Source organism: Canis aureus, chromosome 19 (assembly GCF_053574225.1).
Source record: "Canis aureus isolate CA01 chromosome 19, VMU_Caureus_v.1.0, whole genome shotgun sequence".
Taxonomy (NCBI): domain Eukaryota; kingdom Metazoa; phylum Chordata; class Mammalia; order Carnivora; family Canidae; genus Canis; species Canis aureus.
The window spans coordinates 3,864,968-3,886,756 of record NC_135629.1 but is presented as its reverse complement, the minus strand read 5'-3'; the positions used below and the strand labels follow the sequence as shown (position 1 = coordinate 3,886,756).

At 46.0% G+C, this 21,789-nt stretch overlaps 1 protein-coding gene across 1 annotated transcript in view; it reads left to right on the top strand.

Annotated features, from left to right (window-relative positions):
• The window catches only part of COPG1 (coat protein complex I subunit gamma 1), a 28,268-nt gene extending 6,683 nt beyond the window's left edge, over positions 1-21,585 (top strand). Inside the window, exons 10-24 of the mRNA XM_077857617.1 lie at positions 5-138; positions 1,221-1,288; positions 1,693-1,881; positions 2,846-2,941; positions 4,849-5,092; positions 6,725-6,800; positions 10,373-10,476; positions 10,948-11,073; positions 11,383-11,451; positions 15,402-15,544; positions 15,870-16,041; positions 16,728-16,825; positions 17,830-17,968; positions 18,293-18,391; positions 21,106-21,585. Of these exons, the coding sequence (XP_077713743.1) occupies positions 5-138; positions 1,221-1,288; positions 1,693-1,881; positions 2,846-2,941; positions 4,849-5,092; positions 6,725-6,800; positions 10,373-10,476; positions 10,948-11,073; positions 11,383-11,451; positions 15,402-15,544; positions 15,870-16,041; positions 16,728-16,825; positions 17,830-17,968; positions 18,293-18,391; positions 21,106-21,236 (1,888 nt within the window). The 3' untranslated portion in view covers positions 21,237-21,585. The remainder of the gene's footprint in view (positions 1-4; positions 139-1,220; positions 1,289-1,692; positions 1,882-2,845; positions 2,942-4,848; positions 5,093-6,724; positions 6,801-10,372; positions 10,477-10,947; positions 11,074-11,382; positions 11,452-15,401; positions 15,545-15,869; positions 16,042-16,727; positions 16,826-17,829; positions 17,969-18,292; positions 18,392-21,105) is intronic.
• The last annotated feature ends 204 nt before the right edge of the window (positions 21,586-21,789 follow it).

Below are 21,789 nucleotides of genomic sequence, written 5' to 3'. Positions count from 1 at the left end.
GTAGCCGTGACAGCCCACTGTTTGACTTCATTGAGAGCTGTTTGCGCAACAAGCATGAGATGGTGGTGTATGAAGCTGCCTCAGCCATCGTCAATCTGCCAGGTTGCAGCGCCAAAGAGCTGGCCCCAGCTGTGTCAGGTTACAGACATCCCTTCACCCAAGCCCCACATGTTTATGCCTGCTGGGAACTAGGCCCTGGGCCCAGGGGTCAGGGAAAAGAAAGAAAAAGCCCTCAAATAGGCCATAGTGTTATGTTAAGAGAAGTATTTGGGATCTAGTATGTATTTGGTACCAGGCACTGTACCAGGCTCTCTTGTGTGCCTTATGTTTGGGGATAGGGTACTTTTAGTTCCATCTTACCATTCATTAAAGGAGCCTGGGGCTCTGATAAGAGGCAGAGGTGGGGTTCAGATCCACTCTGCAGCCTATCAGGCTGGCTAGCCATGCCAAGAGAGCCTGGTGGAGGAACCCAATATTTATAAAACCAGTGCATTGGTCACTAGGGGCCAAGCTGTCTTAGACAAAGGAAGAACATTTCAGAGGGGTCCCTGAAGCCTGAACACTGGAGCCTGATGGCCTGGATTGGAGTCCTGGCTTCCTGACAGCCATGACACGGGGAGAGATATGCTGTCTGACGTGTAACCAGTTAGCATAGGAACCAGGGCAGTTGTTGAAGCCAGGATGGAGCTAATTCTGCTGGTTTCAGTGCATGCCCAGGAATGGGGAGTGCAGTTCTACTTCACAGAGGTAGAGGGCTCAGGCTTTAGGTACAGGCAGTCCTGGATTTCAGTCCTGGTTCTGGTAGCTAGCAGCTGCTCCAGAGTTAACTTTAGTAGCTTTACCCGTGTACTTAAGTCTCTGTATCTGTTAAACGGGGATAATAGCTGCTCTGTGAGATTGTGAGAAATGAATAAGACAAGGTATAGCAGCTCCTTAGCACAATGCCTGGAAAATAGCAGGTTCTCAGTAAGTAGCAGCCGGCATCATTCATAACATCCACTGGGCTCTCATAGGCATATCAAAGCCTCTTTGCTCATGAGCTCTCTTCCTTGGTTATGGTGAGGGTGCCAGCAGGGAAATGAGCACAGAGTTTGGGTCTGAACAGCTTCCTAGCCCTTGTGTGCCCTCCATGCCCTGTGCTGCCCTTCCCTGGAGGCCTGGGCTTTCCCAGCTGCTGAGTGGTGAGGGCAGCCTGGCACATGGCATCTGTATCCCCACAGTGCTCCAGCTTTTCTGCAGCTCACCTAAGGCCGCTCTCCGCTATGCTGCTGTCCGCACCCTCAATAAGGTAAGGGTTTAGAGGTGGGTAACTCTGGCCTTTTGAGAGGGTCAGGGGGGTGGCCTAATCAGCTGGAGGCATTTCAGTTACCCCTGACCTGAGTCACAAAAGGTGTGGTGCTGGTCACAGTTGCTTTCTACCAGATGGTGAGATGGGCTCGTCTGAGGCCAGAGCCATCAAAAAAGTCCCTTTTTGGGGCACCTGTGTCGCTCAGTGGTTGAGTGTCTGCCTTTGGCTCAGGTCATGATCCCCAGGCCCTGCGATCAAGTCCCTCACTGGGCTCCCTGCAGGGAACTTCTCCCTCTGCCTATGTCTCTGCTTCTCTGTATGTTTCATGAATAAATTGATAAAATCTTTAAAGAAAAAAAGAAAAAGGCCCTTTTTATATCTGTTCTCTCTGTCCTCTCAAACAGGTGGCCATGAAGCACCCTTCTGCAGTGACAGCATGCAATCTGGATCTGGAGAACCTGGTGACAGACTCAAACCGTAGCATCGCTACACTGGCCATCACCACGCTCCTCAAGACCGGCAGTGAGAGCAGCATCGACCGCCTTATGAAGCAGATCTCGTCCTTCATGTCAGAGATCTCAGATGAGTTCAAGGTACCCGGGTGTGCCTGGAACACCCACTGTCCCCAGAGTGAGGAAGACACTTTGTGCCTGCTCCTCCACATTCCCTAGCCCCCAGGCCAAGATTGACTGGGAGCTGGTCAGGCTTGAAGACTTGGTGGAGAGGGTGGCACTTTGCCCTTCTGAGGGCTCGGACTTGGGAGACACGCTCATCCTGCCTCTGGAACTGTGTCCTTATTGTTCCTTTGTGAGACCAGTTGTCAGGGCATGGAGCGAAGGCTGAGGGAGCAAATGTTGTCAGAGAGCTCTCATTTACTAGTATGGGCTGATGGTGGTGCTATTGATCAGTTTGGGGAAGGAGGGAGAGTCAGGTCCTGGATGAGCACAGCGAGAAGGTAATAGTGGTGATTGCAGATATGTTGAGTTTGATGTGCCAGTGAACACGAGGTGGAGTTGCCTGGTGGGCATTTGGAAACACTGGTCTTGAGCTCAGACAACAGACAAAGGTTTGAGAGTGAGCGGCATAATAGGTAAAACTACAGGAGCAGGAAGGACTGCCTAAGAGACTTTGTGCAGTGCTCACTTTGGCAGCACATGTACTAAAATTGAGACTGTGTGCAAAGGGGAGAGGGCCAAGACCAAAGTACCTAGGGAGGAACCAGATCAGCTGATGTGTAAGATTATGGGGGTGGAGGTAGGAAGAGAAGCAGAACAGGTGGCAAGGAGAGGGGCCTGTGGACTTACTTTGAGGTCTGAGAAAAGCAGAGTCTGGATCCAGAGTCTGGGTCTGGGGCTCTTGGGACCTGTGTGCATGCCACCCTAGTTGGATGGGCTTGGGGATCATGTACTCCCTGAGGGTAGTGGAGTTCCTCTATCCTCCTTGCCCTCTAGGTCCAGGGCCTGGCTGGACCTAAGGAAGGACTCTGTTGGCACGTAGTAAACTAAGTAACTTGACCCTAGTGTCAGGCCGCTGCTCACACATGTCTGTTTGACTCAGGTGGTGGTGGTCCAGGCCATCAGTGCCCTGTGTCAGAAGTATCCTCGCAAACACGCTGTGCTCATGAACTTCCTGTTCACCATGCTGCGGGAAGAGGTAAGAGCTGGCATTTGGGGCCTGCCAGGTCTCCTCGTGCAGGGAGTGACCTGGCTGCTAACTCCATGCTCAATTTGGAGCCAAGGTCCTCTTCTTGGGGGGTACCCAGATCAACCTATTAACGAGGTAGATTTCCTGGTGCCTGTGGCCTTTATACTCCTCATGAACCATAGTATAAACATACCAATTGCTAGTAATTACAGTAATAAGTAATGACTCACCACCCTGGCTTTAAAGACACAGCAGATGCCCTGTGGCGATGCTTATGCCAGAGTCAGGAAAACCTGTGTTCACTGGTGTCTAGTATAGAAATTTTCTGGGCATTCCAAGAGCTCCAGGGGTGGTTTCTTCTGAAATTAATGCTAATAATGTATGTAACATTGGGTTCTATTTTTGTTTTTGATGTAAGTTTGTGACTCACACTGCCTTCCTTGGGTGTGTCAACAAAACCAGTTAATTCAGAGGAGCAGAAGCAAAGGGCTTTAGAGTAGAATTGGTCCCCAGATATCTAGTGCCCCTTTACCCCAGCCCAAAGTGGCCCTTGGAACAAGGCAGGTGAGGAGCCCTTGCCTTGGGTATCTTTGGGATTCTTGCAATATTAGAGGGGAGGAGGGTGCTAATACTTAGGGAGTTTTTAGCTAATGGGTCCAACACTTTGGAGACACCACACAGCGTATACAATCTTGTGATCTTCATAACAGGCCTTGTCGACAGACGTCATTTCCTCCCTTTAAAAATCAGGGATCTGGGGGATCCCTGGGTGGCTCAGCGGTTTAGCGCCTGCCTTTGGCCCAGGGCGCAATCCTGGAGTCCCGGGATCAAGTCCCACGTCGGGCTCCTGGCATGGAGCCTGCTTCTCCCTCCTCCTGTGTCTCTGCCTCTCTCTCTCTCTATCATAAGTAAATAAATAAATCTTTAAAAAAAAAAAAATCAGGGATCTGGGCAGCCCCAGTGGCTTAGCGGTTTAGTGCCACCTTCAGCCCAGGGCGTGATCCTGGAGGCCCCGGGATTGAGTCCCACATCAGGCTCCCTGCATGGAGCCTGCTTCTCCCTCTGTCTGTCTGCCTGCCTCCTTCAACCTCTCTCTCTCTCTTTCTCTCTCTCTCTCTCTAATATATAAATAAAATCTTAAAAAAAAAATCAGGGATCTGAGACTCAGGTGAAGTGACCTGCCTGTGGTCACCTGCCCAATCAGTATCTGAGCCAAAATCTGAACTAAGATGTATCTGGCTCCAGAGTCCATGGTTTTTCCCCATACCTCCTTTCCTCCCAGAAAAATTCATGGTTCCAAATATCAGTAAAATGTAAGACTTCATTCATTAGGGTGCAGCAGTCAGACACTGAAACCTTGTGTTCTAGAAATGGATCTGCTGCTTGTGCACAGGGGTATGTCCATTCACTAATCAGAGCAGCTGCCAGCGAAGCCTTGATGCAGTTAGTCTGAGCTTCTTGCTGCCCGCCCCCCCCCCTTCACTGCTTGCCTGGCTGTAAAACTGTTACTGAAAACAGTGTTTGAAGGTTTATAGTGTGCTTTCTCACATAACCGCCTCACTGAAATAAAACAGCATACAAATAGCATCTTAACCCTTCACAATAATCTGTGAACTAAGTACACTGATGGTCCTTATTATGAATATGCCTGAGGTTCGGACAAGGAAAGTAACTCACAGCCATACAACAAACCCAAAATATTTCTATTAAATGATCTACTATTAGATTTGCAAGGGCCCCAGCATGCATTCAGTCCAAGCCTTATATTTTACACAGAATATAAGCCAGGTCCCTGGTCTCCCTTGACCAGGTTCTGTGTTGGGACCGCTGTCCTTCGTCCTGGTTAGGTGTTGGGCCTCACAGCTCATTTCTGAAAAGAGCAACTTTCTTGCTCAGCTCAACCCCTCCCATTGCAGGGTGGCTTTGAATACAAGCGGGCCATCGTGGATTGCATCATCAGCATCATTGAGGAGAACACAGAGAGCAAGGAGACGGGGCTGTCACACCTGTGCGAGTTCATCGAGGACTGCGAGTTCACCGTGCTGGCCACCCGCATCCTGCATCTTCTAGGGCAGGAGGGACCCAAGACCAACAACCCTTCCAAGTATATCCGCTTCATCTATAACCGTGTAGTTTTGGAGCATGAGGAGGTCCGGGCAGGTGGGTCTGAGCTGGTGTTGAACTGGGGCTTTTTTTTTTTTTTTAAGATTTTTTTTATTTAATCATTGAAAGAGAGAGTGAGACTGTGAGAGAAGCACAAGCAGTGGGGAGAGTCAGAGAGGGAAAAGCTGACTCCCTGCTGAGCAGGGAGCCCGATGCGGGGCTAGATCCCAGGACCCCAAGACCATGACCTGAGTGGGAGGCAGATGCTTAACTGACGGAGCCACCCAGGCACTCCCCAAACTGGGGCTCTTAGCTGCTGCTTGAGCAAATGGCCTGCCAAAGGGACCTACGCCCCAGCCCACAGGCACTCTGTGTTCTTGCCTCACAAGCTCCATGATTTATAACATTGTGGAAAGGACCTCAGATGCTTGGGTATCACCCAGTTGGATGGTTCTTTAGCTCTCTGATTTGTTACTGATTTTTGGTTTTTAACTTTGACTACATGTTGGTGTTTAACTTTCTTTTATTTCTTGCTGTTTTTTGGTTAGCTTTTTTAAAAACTGTAGCTTTATTGAGATATAAATCACAGACTATAAAATTCACTATTTTTTTTTATTTTTTTATTAAGAGAAGGAGCAGGGGAAAGAGGAGAGAGAAACTTAAGCTCCATACCAAGTGCAGAGCCTGATGCAGGGCTCTCTCTCACAACCCTGAGATCATGACCTGAGCCAAAATTGAGAGTCAGGTGGTTAACCAACTGAGCCACCCAGGCACCCCAAAATGCACTCTTTTAAATGAGTATACAATTCAGTATGCATCCGGGATCCCTGGGTGGTGCAGCGGTTTGGCGCCTGCCTTTGGCCCAGGGCGCGATCCTGGAGACGCAGGATCGAATCCCACGTCAGGCTCCCGGTGCATGGAGCCTGCTTCTCCCTCTGCCTGTGTCTCTGCCTCTCTCTCTCTCTCTCTCTGTGACTATCATAAATAAATAAAATCTTTAAAAAAAAAAAAAAAAAAAAAAACAATTCAGTATGCATCCATCATATTTTTCTCTTTTTTTAAGATTTTATTAATTTATTCATGAGAGACACACACAGAGAGAGAGAAGGGCAGAGACAGAGGCAGAGGGAGAAGCAGGCTTCATGCAGGGAGCCTGATGTGGGACCCGATCCTAGGACCCCAGGATCATGACCTAAGGTGAAGACAGATGCTCAACCGCTGAGCCACCCAGGTGTCCCGCCATCATATTCTTTATTTCAAATTTACTGTCTTCTAATGCCCCCACTGGACAGATCTTTCCAGTTTCAGCGATTGATATTCATTAATAATAGTTCATTTTCTTACGTTAATCCAAAGGTTAATAACTACAAATTGAGGCCATTTGTGTATAGAAGCTGAGCAACCTGTGTGTGGCTAGCTTCTGTGGCCTCATCTCAGTTAATGCCAAAATGGCTCCTGGAACCCAAGAATGGGGCTGCCTTCTCCATGAAACAGATGAGGGAGCTGAGGCCCAGTGAAGGTCCGTCCAAGACCAGTCATTGCAATGGTGGCAGATTTGGGCCTCCATGCTCAGGACTGCTTATAAGCTCTGGGGCTCTTCTGCTCAAACACCTGTTCCAAGTGCTGGAAGTGTCCGAGCTATGAGCTGTCAGGTGTGTTGAATAAATCATAGTTGCTTCATAAACACAGGTGCTGTGAGTGCTCTGGCCAAGTTTGGAGCCCAGAATGAAGAGATGTTACCCAGTATCTTGGTGTTGCTGAAGAGGTGAGTCTTTTTTAAAAACAGCTTTATTGACATATATTTTGCAAGCCATAAAGTTCACCAACTCAAAATGTGTAATGTGATGTTTTTTATTATGGGACAGAGCTGTGTAACCATCACCGTAATCTAAGTTTAAAACATATCTGTCATCCCCAATAGGAACCCTATATCCATGGTGCTTATACGGCAGACTAAATGTTGTACTAGGGTAGTACTTTCTGTGGATGTGTGTTCCTAGCATTAAGACTCCTTGGTCTCTGTGGGTTTTTTGCAATATATGAAGTTTGATGAGGCTGTTTTCAACTGTACCTGCTTGGCTGTTTTGCTGGTTAGCTGGTGAGGGTGGAGATAGAAAGAAAAGAAACCCTATATCCATTACTTGTCACTTTTCCCTCCCCTCAGCACCCCCCCTACTTAACCCCAGACAACCACTAATCTACTTTTTATTTCTATGGATTTGCTCATTCTGGTCATTTCATGAAATGGAATCATTTAATCTGTGGGCTTTCATGTGTTTGGCTTCTCCACAATGTTTTTTTTCCAAGGTTCATTCATGCTGTAACATGTACCAATACTTCATTCCTTTTTATGGCCAAAGAATTCATTGTACAGGTAGACCACATTTTAGCTCTTCACCAAATTGACAGACATTTGGGTTCTTCCCATTTTTTAGTTCTTGCGAATAATGCTGTGGTGAACATTCATGTACAAGTTTCTGTGTGACCTGTGTTGTCAGTTCTCAAGAGAATTCACCCAGGAGGGGGAATTGTTGGGTCATACTAAATTCTGTTTTCATGTCTTTTGCCCATTTCATGATTAGATTGTTTGTTTTTTTGCCGTTGAGTTTAATAAGTTCTTTTTTTTTTTTTTTTTAAGATTTTATTTATTCATGAGAGACAGAGAGAGGCATAGACAGGCAGAGGGAGAAGCAGGCTCCACGCAGGGAGCCCGACCTGGGACTCGACCCCGGGTCTCCAGCATCACACCCTGGGCTGAAGGCGGCGCTAAACCGCTGGACCACCGGGGCTGCCCCTGATAAGTTCTTTATAGATCTTGGATACTAGCCCTTTATCTCATATGTCATTTGTGGATACCTTCTCCCATTCTGTAGGTTGTCTTTTAGTTTTGTTGACTGTTTCTTTGCTGTGCAGAAGCTTTTTATCTTGATGAAGTCCCAATAGTTCATTTTTGCTTTTGTTTCCCTTGCTTTCCTAGATGTATCTTGCAAGACGTTGCTGTGGCCAAGTTCAAAAAGGGTATTGCCTATAGGATTTTGATGAATTCATGTCTCACATTTAGAACTTTCATCTATTTTGATGAATTCATGTCTCACATTTAGAACTTTCATCTATTTTGAGTTTATCTTTGTGCATATTGTAAGAGAATGATCCAGTTTCATTCTTTTGCACATGGCTGTCCAATTTTCCCAACACCATTTATTGAAGAGGCTGTCCTTTTTCCAGTGGATAGTCTTTCCTCCTTTGTCGAATATTAGTCAACCATAGTGTTGAGGGCCCATTTCTGGGTTCTCTCTTCTGTTCCATTGATCTATGTGTCTGTTTTTGTGCCAGTACCACACTGTTTTGGTGGATCACAGCTTTGTAGTACAATTTGAAACCCAGCATTGTGATGCCCTCGGCTCTGGTTTTCTTTTTTAATATTCCCCTGGCTATTCAAGGTCTTTTCTGATTCCACACAAATCTTAAGATGATTTGTTCCAACTCTCTGAAAAAAGTCCATGGTATTTTGGTAGGGATTGCATTGAACGTGTAAATTGTCCTGGGTAGCATTGACATTTTCACAACATTAATTCTTCCAATCCATGAGCATGGAATATTTCTCCATCTCTTTGTGTCTTCTTCAATTTCTTTCAGAAGTGTTCTGTAGTTTTTAGGGTATAGATCCTTTATCTCTTTGATTAGATTTATTCTTAGGTATCTTATGATTTTGGATACAGCTGTAAATGGGATTGACTCCTTCATTTCTCTTACTTCAGTCTCATTGTTAGTGTATAGAACTGCCACTGATTTCTGGGCCTTGATTTTGTTTCCTGCCACATTGCCAAATTGCTATATGAGTTCTAGCAATCTTGGGGTGGAGGCTTTTGGGTTTTCTATGTACAGTATCATGTCATCTGCGAAAAGGGAGAGTTTGACTTCTTCTTTGCCAATTTGAATGCCTTTTATTTCTTTTTGTTGTCTGATTGCTAAGGCTAGGACTTCTAGTACTATGTTGAATAGCAGTGGTGAGGGTGGAATCATGAAATGGGCAAAAGACATGAACAGAAATTTCACCAAAGAAGACATAGACATGGCCAAAAACACATGAGAAAATGCTCCACATCACTTGCCATCAGGAAAATACAAATCAAAACCACAATGAGATATACCACCTCACACCAGTTAGAATGGTGAAAATTAACAAGACAGGAAACAAATGTTGGAGAGGATGTGAAGAAAGGGGAACCCTCTTGCACTGTTGATGGGAATGTAAACTGGTACAGCCACTCTGGAAAACAGTGTAGGAGGTACCTCAAAGAGTTAAAAATAGAGCTGCCCTATGACCCAGCAATTGCACTGCTGGGGGTTTGCCCAAAGATACAGATGCAGTGAAAGACCGAGACACCTGCACCCAATGTTCATAGCAGCAATGTCCAAAATAGACAAACTGTGGAAGGAGCCTCAGTGCCCATCGAAAGATGAATGGATAAAGAAAATGTGGTCTGTGTATATGGTGGAATATTACTCAGCCATTAGAAATGACAAATAGGGCAGCCCTGGTGGTGCAGTGGTTTGGCGCCGCCTGCAGCCTGGGGTGTGATCCTGGAGACCTGGGATCGAGTCCCACATCGGGCTCCCTGCATGGAGCCTGCTTCTCCCTCTCCCTCTGCCTGTGTCTCTGCCTCTCTCTGTGTGTCTATGAATAAATAAAATCTTAAAAAAAAAAAAAGAAATGACAAATACCCACCATTTGCTTCAAGTGGATGGAACTGGAGGGTATTGTGCTGAGTGAAGTAAGTCCATCGTAGAAGGACAAACTATATGGTTTCACTCATACAGGAAATATAAAAAATAGTGAGAGGGATTATAGGGAACAGGAGAGAAAATGAGTGGGAAATATCAGAGAGGGTGACAATAGGAGAGACTCCTGAATCTGGGAAATGAACAAGGGGTAATGTAAGGGGAGGTGGGCGGGAGGAATGGGGTGACTGGGTGACGGGCACTGAGTGGGGCACTTGACAGGATGAGCACTGGGTGTTATGCTATATGTTGGCAAATCAAACTCCAATAAAAAAATTAAAAAATTGTTTTTTGACACATGCTGCTGGATATAGGAGATTGCTTTCTTCACTGGATGGACTTCAGGGAGGGGGTCCAGGGAATATGAATATGGCCACCCCTTAGGTAGTTAGAATATCATAGGCTCTTCTGTGCTTTTCATGCTTGGATTGCACATTTAGGGACCAAGCTTTAGGAGACTTGCTTCCTCTGACTGGCCTCTGATGAAGGCTTCCCGTATCCCTCCTGCTATCCCTGTGGGGCCCCAGCCAGGAAAACTGTGTGTTCTGACTGCAGGTGTGTGATGGATGATGACAATGAAGTAAGGGACCGAGCCACCTTCTATCTCAATGTCCTGGAGCAGAAGCAGAAGGCCCTCAATGCAGGGTATATCCTAAATGGTGAGTCTCACCGGCTCCTTTGACTTGGCCCCATCCCAGAGCTGTGGCCCTTCTCACTATTCCAGAGCAGGTGCACCTCACTGGGGAGGGGAAGCCTGAGGCAAGACACTTTCGGCTAGACTTGCATGGAAACTTCATGGTATCACTAACCTCAGGAGACCTACAATCTTGTGGTTCACACCAATGTGGGTGGAAACAGCTCGGTAAATTGAAACACTAGTCATTAATAAAAATCTCTCTTTGCATAGTACTCTACTCTCTATAAGTCACTTTTCTATATACATTTATCCCCATACCAGCTGTGTGAAGAAGGATATAGATGAGAAAGTGGAGGCCCAGAGGGTTTTAAGTGGTTTTCTCAGTGGTCTAGGGTCATAAAACCTAGGCCCCTGGGTCTCAATCTTTTGTGGGGGATTCCAGGTGCTCGTTCTGTCATGTATGCAGGCATGTCCGTCTCCCACTGGCTTCTAGGTCTGACGGTTTCCATCCCTGGTCTGGAGAGAGCTCTGCAGCAGTATACTCTAGAACCATCGGAAAAACCTTTTGACCTCAAGTCTGTGCCCCTGGCCACCACGCCAATGGCAGAGCAGAGAACAGGTAAGTAATATCTGTGCTCCTTTCAGAGGCCATCAGGTCCAAAGCTCTGTGGGAAGGTCTGCATGGGCCTTGAAGCCACTAAACCTAGTCAGGATGGGGGTGCTTACACCAAAAGGATGGAATAATCCTTTCTACATCTAGCTCCAGGACATAGAGACGCATGCACACACTCTTTCTCACGTGTTCTGTACTCTTACATGTTCACACTCTGTCAGGGGAGTTGGAAGTTATAATCCCTAAGTAACAGTTCTGTGGTCAACATGCCCCATTACTGGAGTTGTTGGTCACAATGTTTGTTTGCTCCTGCAGAAAGCACCCCCATCACAGCCGCCAAGCAGCCTGAGAAAGTGGCAGCTACCCGGCAAGAGATCTTCCAGGGTGAGTAGCAGTGCTTGGTGGGGCTCTTAGGACCTGGGCTTGGTCTCCTCAGCTTTAGGGTAGTTGATCTTCTCAGGGAAATTAGAAGAGACTCAATCAACAACAGTTCTTACTCTTTTTTTTTTTTTTTTTTTTAAGATTTTACTTCTTTTTTTTTAAGATTTATTTATTGATTTATGATGGACTTAGAGAGAGAGAGGCAGAGTATATATAGGAGGAGGGAGAAGCAGGCTCCATGACGGGAGCCCGACGTGGGACTCGATCCCAGGACTCCAGGATCGCGCCCTGGGCCAAAGGCAGGCGCCAAACCACTGAGCCACCCAGGGATCCCTTTACTTCTTAATTTGAGAGAGAGCATGAGTGGGGAAGGACAGAGGGAGAAGCAGACTCCCTGCTGAGCAGGGAGCCCAATGCTGGGCTTGATCCCAGGAACTTAGGATCATGACTAAGCCGAAAGCAGATGCTTGGGATTCCTGGGTAGCTCAGTGGTTAGGTACCTGCCTTCAGCCCAGGGCATGATCCTGGAGTCCCAGGATGGAGTCCCACGTCAGGCTCCCTGCATGGAGCCTGCTTCTTTCTCTGCCTATGTTGTCTCTGCCTCTCTCTGTGTGTGTCTCTCATGAATAAATAAATAAAATCTTAAAAAAAAAAAAAAAAAAAAAGGAAAGAAAGAAAGAAAGCAGATGCTTAACTGACTGAGTCACCCAGACTCCCATCAACAACAGTTCTTATTCTGGAGTGCTGGGCCCTGAGGGTACCCTAGACAGCACATTTAATCCTCAGTTGTAAGGTATTGGGTCCATTTAGTATTGGAGGAATTGGAAGTTCAGAGAGAGAAAGTGATATGCCTAAAGTTGCATTAGCAAGAAAGTAGAGGGGTTGGAATTAAGATTCACATCAGACTGGCTCAAGGCTACCACTTAGCCTTGGTTCTGAGAGCTTGGGTGCCTGGAGCCCAGGCTGGTACCAGAGGTCAAATTCAGTATAGTTGGGATCCAGAGACCCTAGTATTTTTTCTTGGATTCCAGAGATGTTTAAGTCCACATTGTCTGGAAAGGTTTTATTTAGATATTTATCTATCCCTCTGGTCTTGCATCTATTTAAGGGTAGAAGCTGTGTATCTAATTGCCATACCATATTATCTACTGAATTCCCACCTTCAGGATCTAACATGTGCCCCTCTTTCTTCTTGAAGGATCTCCTATGCTCATCTCTTCTATTCCAGCTCTTCTGTCTTCTCTTAATTAGTTCTATATGGTTCTTCACAGGTTTTGTCTTTTATATGCTCTATCATGGCACTTAGAACAGTACCTTTCTTCCTCACGGTCAGTTCCCAATTATTGTTTAATTAAATCCCCCCCTTTTCCATTCCATTCGAGAATCCTATCTTCTATCAATTTACCTTTCAAATTCAGCAAAACTAGGATCTGGAACTAACTGGGACCACTCTAACACAGAATTTTTCCTTCTGTATTACCTTCTCCATGCTGTTACCACAAATCACCACAAGCTTAGTGGCTTAGCACCACACAAATTTATTGTCTTACAATTTTTTTTTTAATTTTTATTTATTTATGATAGTCACACACACACACACACACACAGAGAGAGAGAGAGAGGCAGAGACACAGGCAGAGGGAGAAGCAGGCTCCATGCACCGGGAGCCCGACGTGGGATTTGATCTCGGGTCTCCAGGATCGCGCCCTGGGCCAAAGGCAGGCGCCAAACCGCTGCCCCACCCAGGGATCCCTATTGTCTTACAATTCTGAGGGTAGAGGTCTAAAATGGGTTTCACTGTGTTGGTATTGCTGAGCTCCCTCTGGAGGCTTTAGGGGAGAAACGTGTCTTTGCTTTTTCTAGTTTCTGGAGGCCTCCTTCATTGCTCTCCTAATGATCCCTTCCTTCACCTTCATAGCCAGCACCTTCACAGTCAGCCAGATCTGACTCTGAGCCTTTTGCCTCCTTCTCATAAGGATCCTTGTGATTACTTTGGGCCCACCCAGATAATCCAGGATAATCTCGCCTTCTCAAAAATACAACTTAATCGCATCTGCAAAATCGCTTTTACCATGTGATGTAACGTATTTACAGGTTCTGGGAGTTAGCCTGTGTACGTCTTGGGGCCACCATTCTGACATATCTTCGAAGGAAGACTCCTTCTAAATCTCTAAGGGGCTGTGAATTTCATCTTTAAACAGTCTTCCAAAGCCTAACGTTTATTGATCACCTGTTCAGTTCTAGGAATTTTGCTAGATCCTGATATTTATTGCTTCATTTATCTTTACAACAACACTGTGAACAAGATTGTTAAATCTATTTTATTGGTGAAGAATCAGACACTCAGTGTTAACTGATAGCTTCTATAGAATCCCCTGGGTTAGTTAAGTGTCAGGTGTAGAAACATGGTGCTCCAAGAAGTAAATTCCCACAGAAAAAGCACTGTAGTAGCTCATGATCATGATGGCCCAAAAGTGCCCTTTTCTGGCTCTTTCTGGGCTTTTTACTGCCCAGATATCTAGGCTGGCTCTTTCTGGGCTTTTTACTGCCTGCACATTCATTAGATGCAGTCCTGCAGGTGGCAGAGGACTGAAGCAGTCACAAAGAGAAAGCAAAAAATAATAATAATGCCTACTTTTTTTGTCTCTACCCATGAAACATGAATTGAGTACCTACTAAGTTCAGGGCAAAATAATCAGATCCCTGGCCTTGCCACAATTCCTGTCCTTACAGAGTTCAACTTAATTGGGAAGACAAGTTAAAAATCTTAGGGCAGTGGTCTACACATATTAGTGTACATCAGAAACATCTGAGAAATTTTCTTAGAAATGAGATTCCTGAATCCCAGAGCCAGAGCATATTTATGATGGGCCAAGAATCTGAGTTTTTGACAAGTCACACCCTTAGATAACTCTTGACACCAGTGATCCATGACCATACTTTGAGAAACGATGCCCCTACTGTAGAACAGGGAAGAGAGCAGTAGGCACAGTCATCATAGACAAACATGGTGTGCAGACTGCTGCCAGATGTGGGCCTGTAGGCCAGAAGACCCAGCCCACTGCTGGAAGCAGGCTTTGGGGTGTAGGGATAGGTTTACCAGGTGCCCAAGACCACTTGAAGTGAGGTTTTCTACAAGTCTGAATCTGAAACATCTCATTACTGGCCGGTTTATCTTAACTGACAAATGTATAGGACCAGTTTGTTCTTTTGCCTGATTCTGTGGCTGTAACGTCATTCATCTCATCTTTAGAGTTTTTCTTTTTTTTTTTTTTTTTTTTAAGATTTTATTTATTCACCAGGAACACAGAGAGAGAGAGGGGGCAGAGACACAGGCAGAGGGAGGAGCAGGCTTCATGCAGGGAGCCCGATGTGGGACTCGATCCCAGGTCTCCAGGATCACACTCTGGGCTGAAGGCGGCGCTAAACTGCTGAGCCACTGGGGCTGCCCAGAGTTTTCCTTTTAAGAATTCTTGCTGGGATCCCTGGGTGGCACAGCGGTTTGGCGCCTGCCTTTGGCCCAGGGCGCGATCCTGGAGACCCGGGATCGAATCCCACATCGGGCTCCCGGTGCATGGAGCCTGCTTCTCCCTCTGCCTCTGTCTCTGCGCCTCTCTCTCTCTCTCTGTGACTATCATAAATAAATAAAAATTAAAAAAAAAAAAAAAAAGAATTCTTGCTGAGCTTCTAAAGTTGTAGGAATCTCCAAATGGATTAGGCCTCAGACATTGGGGTCTCTCAGTCAGTTTTCTGTGGCTGAGGTCTTTTGTTAGCAAGAGGAGAAAATGTATTTGTATATTTGGGAAATAGCGAGTAACCCGTTGTGTATACATATACATCCATCTCAGTAGGGTGAAAGACATGGAGAGTTGGCCATGAGCATATATTAGAAACCATCACAGGTTGGTCTGGGAATTAAAAGGCTGAGTGAATTTGTGGCCTGTGGCTTTCAGAGCAGTTGGCGGCAGTGCCAGAATTCCATGGCCTGGGGCCCCTCTTCAAGTCTTCGCCTGAGCCTGTGGCCCTCACTGAATCAGAGACAGAGTATGTCATCCGCTGCACCAAACACACCTTCACTGATCACATGGTGTTCCAGGTGAGAAGGGAGTGCCGAGGCCGTGCTGGGGCTTGGGCCTAGGGAGTGGTCTTAAGTGCGACAGGTCCTATAGGGTCCCACACTGATTTGGTCAGGAGCCCAATTTAATGATAGGTTCTGTCACCAGCTGGTATGTATCTTGCAGTCTTGACCCAGGACTTCTCTGGCTCTTATGTGTCAGCATTGGGACAGGGAGCCTGCGCAGAGGTACTGGGATAGGAATTAGTTTGGCTCATGGGGTGAGTTAGGATCTCTGGGCTGTTCCTCTACAGCAGGGCTTAGACCTAGAGCAGTCTCTTAGCAACCCTTCTCCTCCCTGGTTCAGTTTGACTGCACAAACACACTCAACGACCAGACCTTGGAGAACGTCACAGTGCAGATGGAGCCCACTGAAGCCTATGAGGTGGTCTCTTACGTGCCTGCCCGAAGCCTACCCTACAACCAGCCTGGGACCTGCTACACATTGGTATCACTGCCCAAGGAAGACCCCACAGCTGGTGAGCCCCTCTCCAGAAATCACCCTGGACCATGTGAGAACCTGGGGATCCAGATGGTGTGGGCCAGATGTACACCAGCCATTTGTCTCCTCTGAGAGCTTCAACTCCTTGATTTCAGTCTTGAGGAAAAGAAGAAGAAAGGCTGAGTCCTGGGAACTTGTCCTACATCATCCCATTTCACCCTCATAGTCTCCTAAGGGGATAAGTACTGCTCTCCCTATTCCTAGATGAGACTCAGGGTAAAGGACTTGCCTGAGTTCCTGTGGCTGGTAAGAGGCAGAACCCAGGTCTCTCTGGTTCTCAACTTGTACTTTTTCATTTTACCATGAGAGTACAAAGATAGGCACAAAGACTCAAACACCCCAGCTCCACTCCTTCCAAGGGACCCACCAGCGTCTTTTTCCAGACCTTGGACGTTGGACATGTGACTGGCATGGGCTTAGCCATCCTGAAAGCACTCCTGCTTTCCTCTTTCTTCCTTCCCTCTGAGGGGGCTCCTCAGACCCATGACTTAACTCTTCCACAAGGTGGTATCTTCTGTCCAAATTGTGGGGTTGGATGGCTATTTTGTGTGGGGTTGCTGCTATTGATAATATAACACAGGCCATGGCCACCTGCCCTATGGAGGAACTTATCCCCTGTAGGGACTAGGGCCAACCTGACCACCCAGCCTTTCTTCTCTGCAGTGGCCTGCACATTCAGCTGCATGATGAAGTTCACTGTCAAGGACTGTGACCCCACCACTGGGGAGACTGATGATGAAGGCTATGAAGATGAATATGTGGTAAGAAGCTAGTGTTGGAAGGCTCAATTTTGTGCCTAAGGTTGCAGAGCAGCCCCTTCCAGGAGCTAACAATTAGACTTCAAGCTTTCTAGAGAATTGGATTGGTTTGCATCTGTTGAGTAGTCCTTTCATGCACTCAAAGGACGTCTAATTCCACTTTTCTGAGCTTGGATGAGCTGAGTGCAGGATTGCTCTGGAGTTTGACCGTGGGGCAGTGTGGTTCAGTACCATCTGAGGGCAGACTCAATCTGGTGATGCAAATTGTTCCAGCTCCTCGTGACTAGAGGGACAGTCACTGTGGAATATAATTGACATTGTCACACGGGGGCCATTGTTAAGGGGACCTCCCGAAGCCAGCAGTAACCCTAAGAGCAGGAATTGCCCTAGGATCAAGTGAGCTCCTTGGGAGAACTGGGCCTGAGGATTGCTTCTGCTGTGGGAGCGGAGTCCTACTTACATACCTGAAACAAACATCCCCAAGAGTAGGGGCTCAGTGAAGAGCTGGTGGCTGGATGAATGGGGAACCTTTATGTGCTCTCTCAGTCCAAGGTTGGGGGTTAATATGTGTCAGGTTCAGAGAGGACACAGCTGAGATGGAGGCTAGGGGTCCAGAATCTGTCAGGCTCAGAGATTCTGAGGCAGAGGGTGGGATCTGATGAGTCATAAGTGTCCGAGCCGTAGAAGGCAGACCTTTGGATCCTTAAGGCACTGACTCTAGGCAGGCTTCCAAAGGGACGTGACCTTGCAGCTGACATCCTAAGGTGAGCACTTGGGTCAGGGCATTTCTATTGAAAGGACACCACTTGGCTGTGAGCACCTGAAGGAAAGTCCAGTTACTGTATGTCCCCAGAGCCAAGCACAGTGCTCTGTGTCTAGTGAGCACTTGCCCAATGCGTTGAAGAAAGGGATAAGCAGTGAGTGCAGAGCAGAGGCCCCACAGGTGTGCAGAACAGGAACCCATTCCCCTGGAGGTGTATGCCTAACTTCCACCTCCATCTCCACAGCTGGAAGATCTGGAAATCACTGTTGCTGATCATATCCAAAAGGTCATGAAACTGAACTTTGAAGCAGCCTGGGATGAGGTAGGGGATGAGTTTGAGAAAGAGGAAACATTCACCTTGTCTACTATCAAGACACTTGAAGGTAAAATCCTTGGCTATTGAAATGTGTCCTCCCCTTTCACTCCTCCTGGCCTTGGCCCCCCAGGAACCCAGGGCCATGTTGAGAGTATATACTTCAGATGGCACTTCATGAAAAGGCCCTTAGAGAGGGCCTGGCTGGCTCAATAGAACAGCATGTGACTCTTGATCACAGGGTCATGAGTTTGAGCCCCACATTGAGTGTAGAGATTACTAAATAAAATTTTTAAAAGCGCACCTTAGAGCAGGCTTAGAGGATGGGGGAGTGGTGGTGACACAAAGGTAGAAATGAGATGTGGCTTAATGATGCTGGGATTTCTCCCTATAGAGGCTGTGGGCAATATCGTGAAATTCCTGGGAATGCATCCTTGTGAGAGGTCAGACAAAGTGCCAGATAACAAGAACACCCACACATTGCTTCTGGCTGGTAAGCAACACTTCTAGGTGGGAAGGGCCTACGTAGTTTACAGTCTGCATGCTACTGTGCCCTGGGTTGAGGGCTCCCACTGGGAACATGGGGATTCAAATTTATAGCATTGAAGATTCACAAAGTAAGGGGCACCTGGGTGGCTCAGTCGGTTAAGCGTCTGCGTTCAACTTAGGTCATGATCTTAAGGTCCTGGAATGGAGCCCTGTGTCCGTCTCTCTGCTCAGTGGGGAGCCTGACACTCCCCCTGCTTGTGCTCTCTCTCACTCTGTAGAATAAATAAAATCTTTAAAAACACAAAAAAGAAAATTCATAGAGTAAAAAAAGCCCAGCAGTGAAATATCCGACCCTTGCTGCCTGTCATCTATCTAGTTCCTTTCCGACAGGTGACTGATCAGCATTGTTATTATAAACAGTGATTTTATGGATACGAACACTGACATGCACAATTTCCTATTTTAACTCAGATGTTTACGTGTAAATAGTATATATATTGTCTTTCCTATGCTTGGCTGGCTCAGTCGGTAGAGCATGTGATTCTTGATCTCAGGGTCCTAAGTTTGTGCCTCATGTTGGGGGTGGAGATTACATTAAAAATATATTTAAAAATACATAGAGTTTCCTCTTTTTCTAATTGTAGTAAAATGTACATAATGTAAAATTTACCATTTTAAGCTCAGGTATACAGCCCAGTGGCATGAAGTATATCTCCATTATTGTGTAGATATTAGCATTGTTCTTCTCCAAGACTTTTTTATCATCCCAGAGTAAATCTTCATACTTTTTTGTAGCTTCCTTATATTCCATTGTATGGGTGTACCATAATTTATAGAATCAGCCTGCATTGATAAATATATAGATTGTTCCAGGCTTTTTGCTATTACAAACAATGCTACAGTGACTAATCATGCACACACACATACTTTATTTTGCATGTATTCCCTGAGGATATCTATAGGATAAACTTCCCAAGGCATTACCAGGTCAAAGCGCATTTCTCATTTTGATATAAATTTCTAGTTGCCTTCTTTTTTTTTTTTTTTCTAGTTGCCTTCTATTGGAACTGTATGCCTTTCCTTCCACACTGTGGACAACATAGTATGTTATCAGTATAATACAGTAATCAGTAATATACAGAGTATATTATCAGGTCATTATCAAATGATCTTTGCCAGTCTGGGTGGAAAATGGTATCTTAGTGTAGTTTTTATTTTATTTTATTTTATTTTTTAAATTTTATTTATTTATTCATGAGAGACACACAGAGCAAGGCAGACATATAGGCCGAGAGAGAAGCAGGCTCCATGCAGGGCGCCCGATGTGGGACTTGATCACAGGTCTCCAGGATCACACCCTGAGCCAAAGGCAGATGCTCAATGGCTGAGCCACCCAGGTGTCCCTGTAGTTTTTATTTTATATTTCTTGTATATTGAATGAAGTTAAGCATTCTTCCCAAATATGTGTGCCATTTGTATTTCTTTTTCTGTGAATTATTTCCATATCCTTTCTCAAATTCTCTACTAGGTTGATTGGTCTTTTTTTAATAGGAATGGTATTTTAAGAAGTCAACATGGAAATTTTCAAACTTACACAAAAATTGAATGCTATAATGAGCCCTCATGTGCTCATCTTCCAGTTTCAGTAACTTAACAGCATCCATACCGCCACTCCCTCTATCCCCCAACCCCAGTTTATTATTTTATTTTATTTTATTTTATTTTATTTTTATTATTTTTTTAATAAATAAATTTATTTGTTTGTTCATGAGAGCCACAGAGAGAGAGAGAGGCAGAGACAGAGGCAGAGGGAGAAGCAGGCTCCATGCACGGAGCCTGACATGGGACTCGATCCTGGGACCCTGAGATCACGCCTTGAGCCGAAGGCAGACAGACACTCAACCGCTGAGCCACCCAGGCGTCCCATCCCCAGTTATTTTAAAGAAAATTCCAGATACAGCATTTTGTATGTAAATGTCTCTATATCTGTATATTTCTCTAAGAGATAATGATGCCTTGTTTAAAGGAGTGGGGGCAATACAATTATCACACCTAAAACTGAACAAAAGGAAATGGGAGATTTTCTTTTTTTCCTGTTTCTCTTTTTTTAAGATTTTATTTATTTATTCACGAGAGCTGCAGAGAGAGATCCCGGGACTCGGGACTCTGGGTTCTCGCCCTGGGCCGAAGGCACGCACTCAACTGCTGAGCCACTCAGGCGTCCCTTTTTCCTGAGTGTTTCTAAACAGGGTTGGGAGGCAGTTCTGCTTCAGTGCCCTGCTCACAGCTGATAGACCCCAAGCGGTTGTTTCTGGCCACACTGAAGCAACCTAGTCCCCTGGGTCTTGCAGACACCTGCGATGTGGTTTTGTCATGAAGGGGCTGTCCCTTCATCTTTGCTCTTAGATTTAGCCAACATGCATGAGAGCCTCTGTGATGCCAGGTAAAAGCCTTGTATGTTTTATTAATTCATTTGCACCTGGCAAAAGCTTAAAAAACAGTATAATTATCTCCTTTACTTCATAGTTGAGGATACTGTAGCTCAGAGAGGTAAAGTGACTTGCATAAAATCTCAGGGATTTCAGCCCAACTCCCGTTTGCAGGCCCACTCCCGTTTCACTGCATCACAGCTGCCTTGATGAGTTGCTACAAATCCCACCCTTAGCCCACTCTCTGCAGCTTCTTCCTTACACACCTGTACTTCTCTCTTTCCTCTAGGTGTGTTCCGGGGAGGTCATGATATCTTGGTGCGCTCCAGACTGCTGCTTTTGGACACAGTAACAATGCAGGTGACAGCCAGAAGTTCAGAGGAGCTGCCAGTAGACATCATCTTGGCATCTGTGGGCTAAGGGGCCAGACTGCATGGACCCTGCTCCTACCCTTTTCCCCTCAACACTACGCAGAAGTCATGCCTTCATCCTGAATTCGAATGGAAACTCCTTCCCAAGCCTCTGCATTCAAAAACAACTAGGAATCACTGGGGAAAAAAAAAAATTTTTTTCCCTGCAGGACTGCTAGGGGATAACTTTTTTTTTTCCTTTTTTTAAATAGGGGATGATTTTAGCTTGTCCTAGAACCTGTTGCCCTTCTTGTCAGGGTAGGACATCGCAAATGAATAAAATGCTCGCACCTCCTCTTGAATTTATCCCCAAGAAAACCATCTTATCCATATAAATAAATCAGCATGTATTTATTGAATGGCTGCTACTCTGCAGACTCATGCTTAAGGGCTCCACTTTCCCCTTCCCCCTTCTGAGCCCCATCCCAGGAACACCTGACCTATCCCCTTTACACACACAGCCTTTTGGCTGCTGTACTTGAGGTCAGACGACTTCCACTCCTCTCCATTCAAGCCCCAGGAACAGGAGCAGTGCAGGTTTGTGGAGAGGATGACAGCAGGCA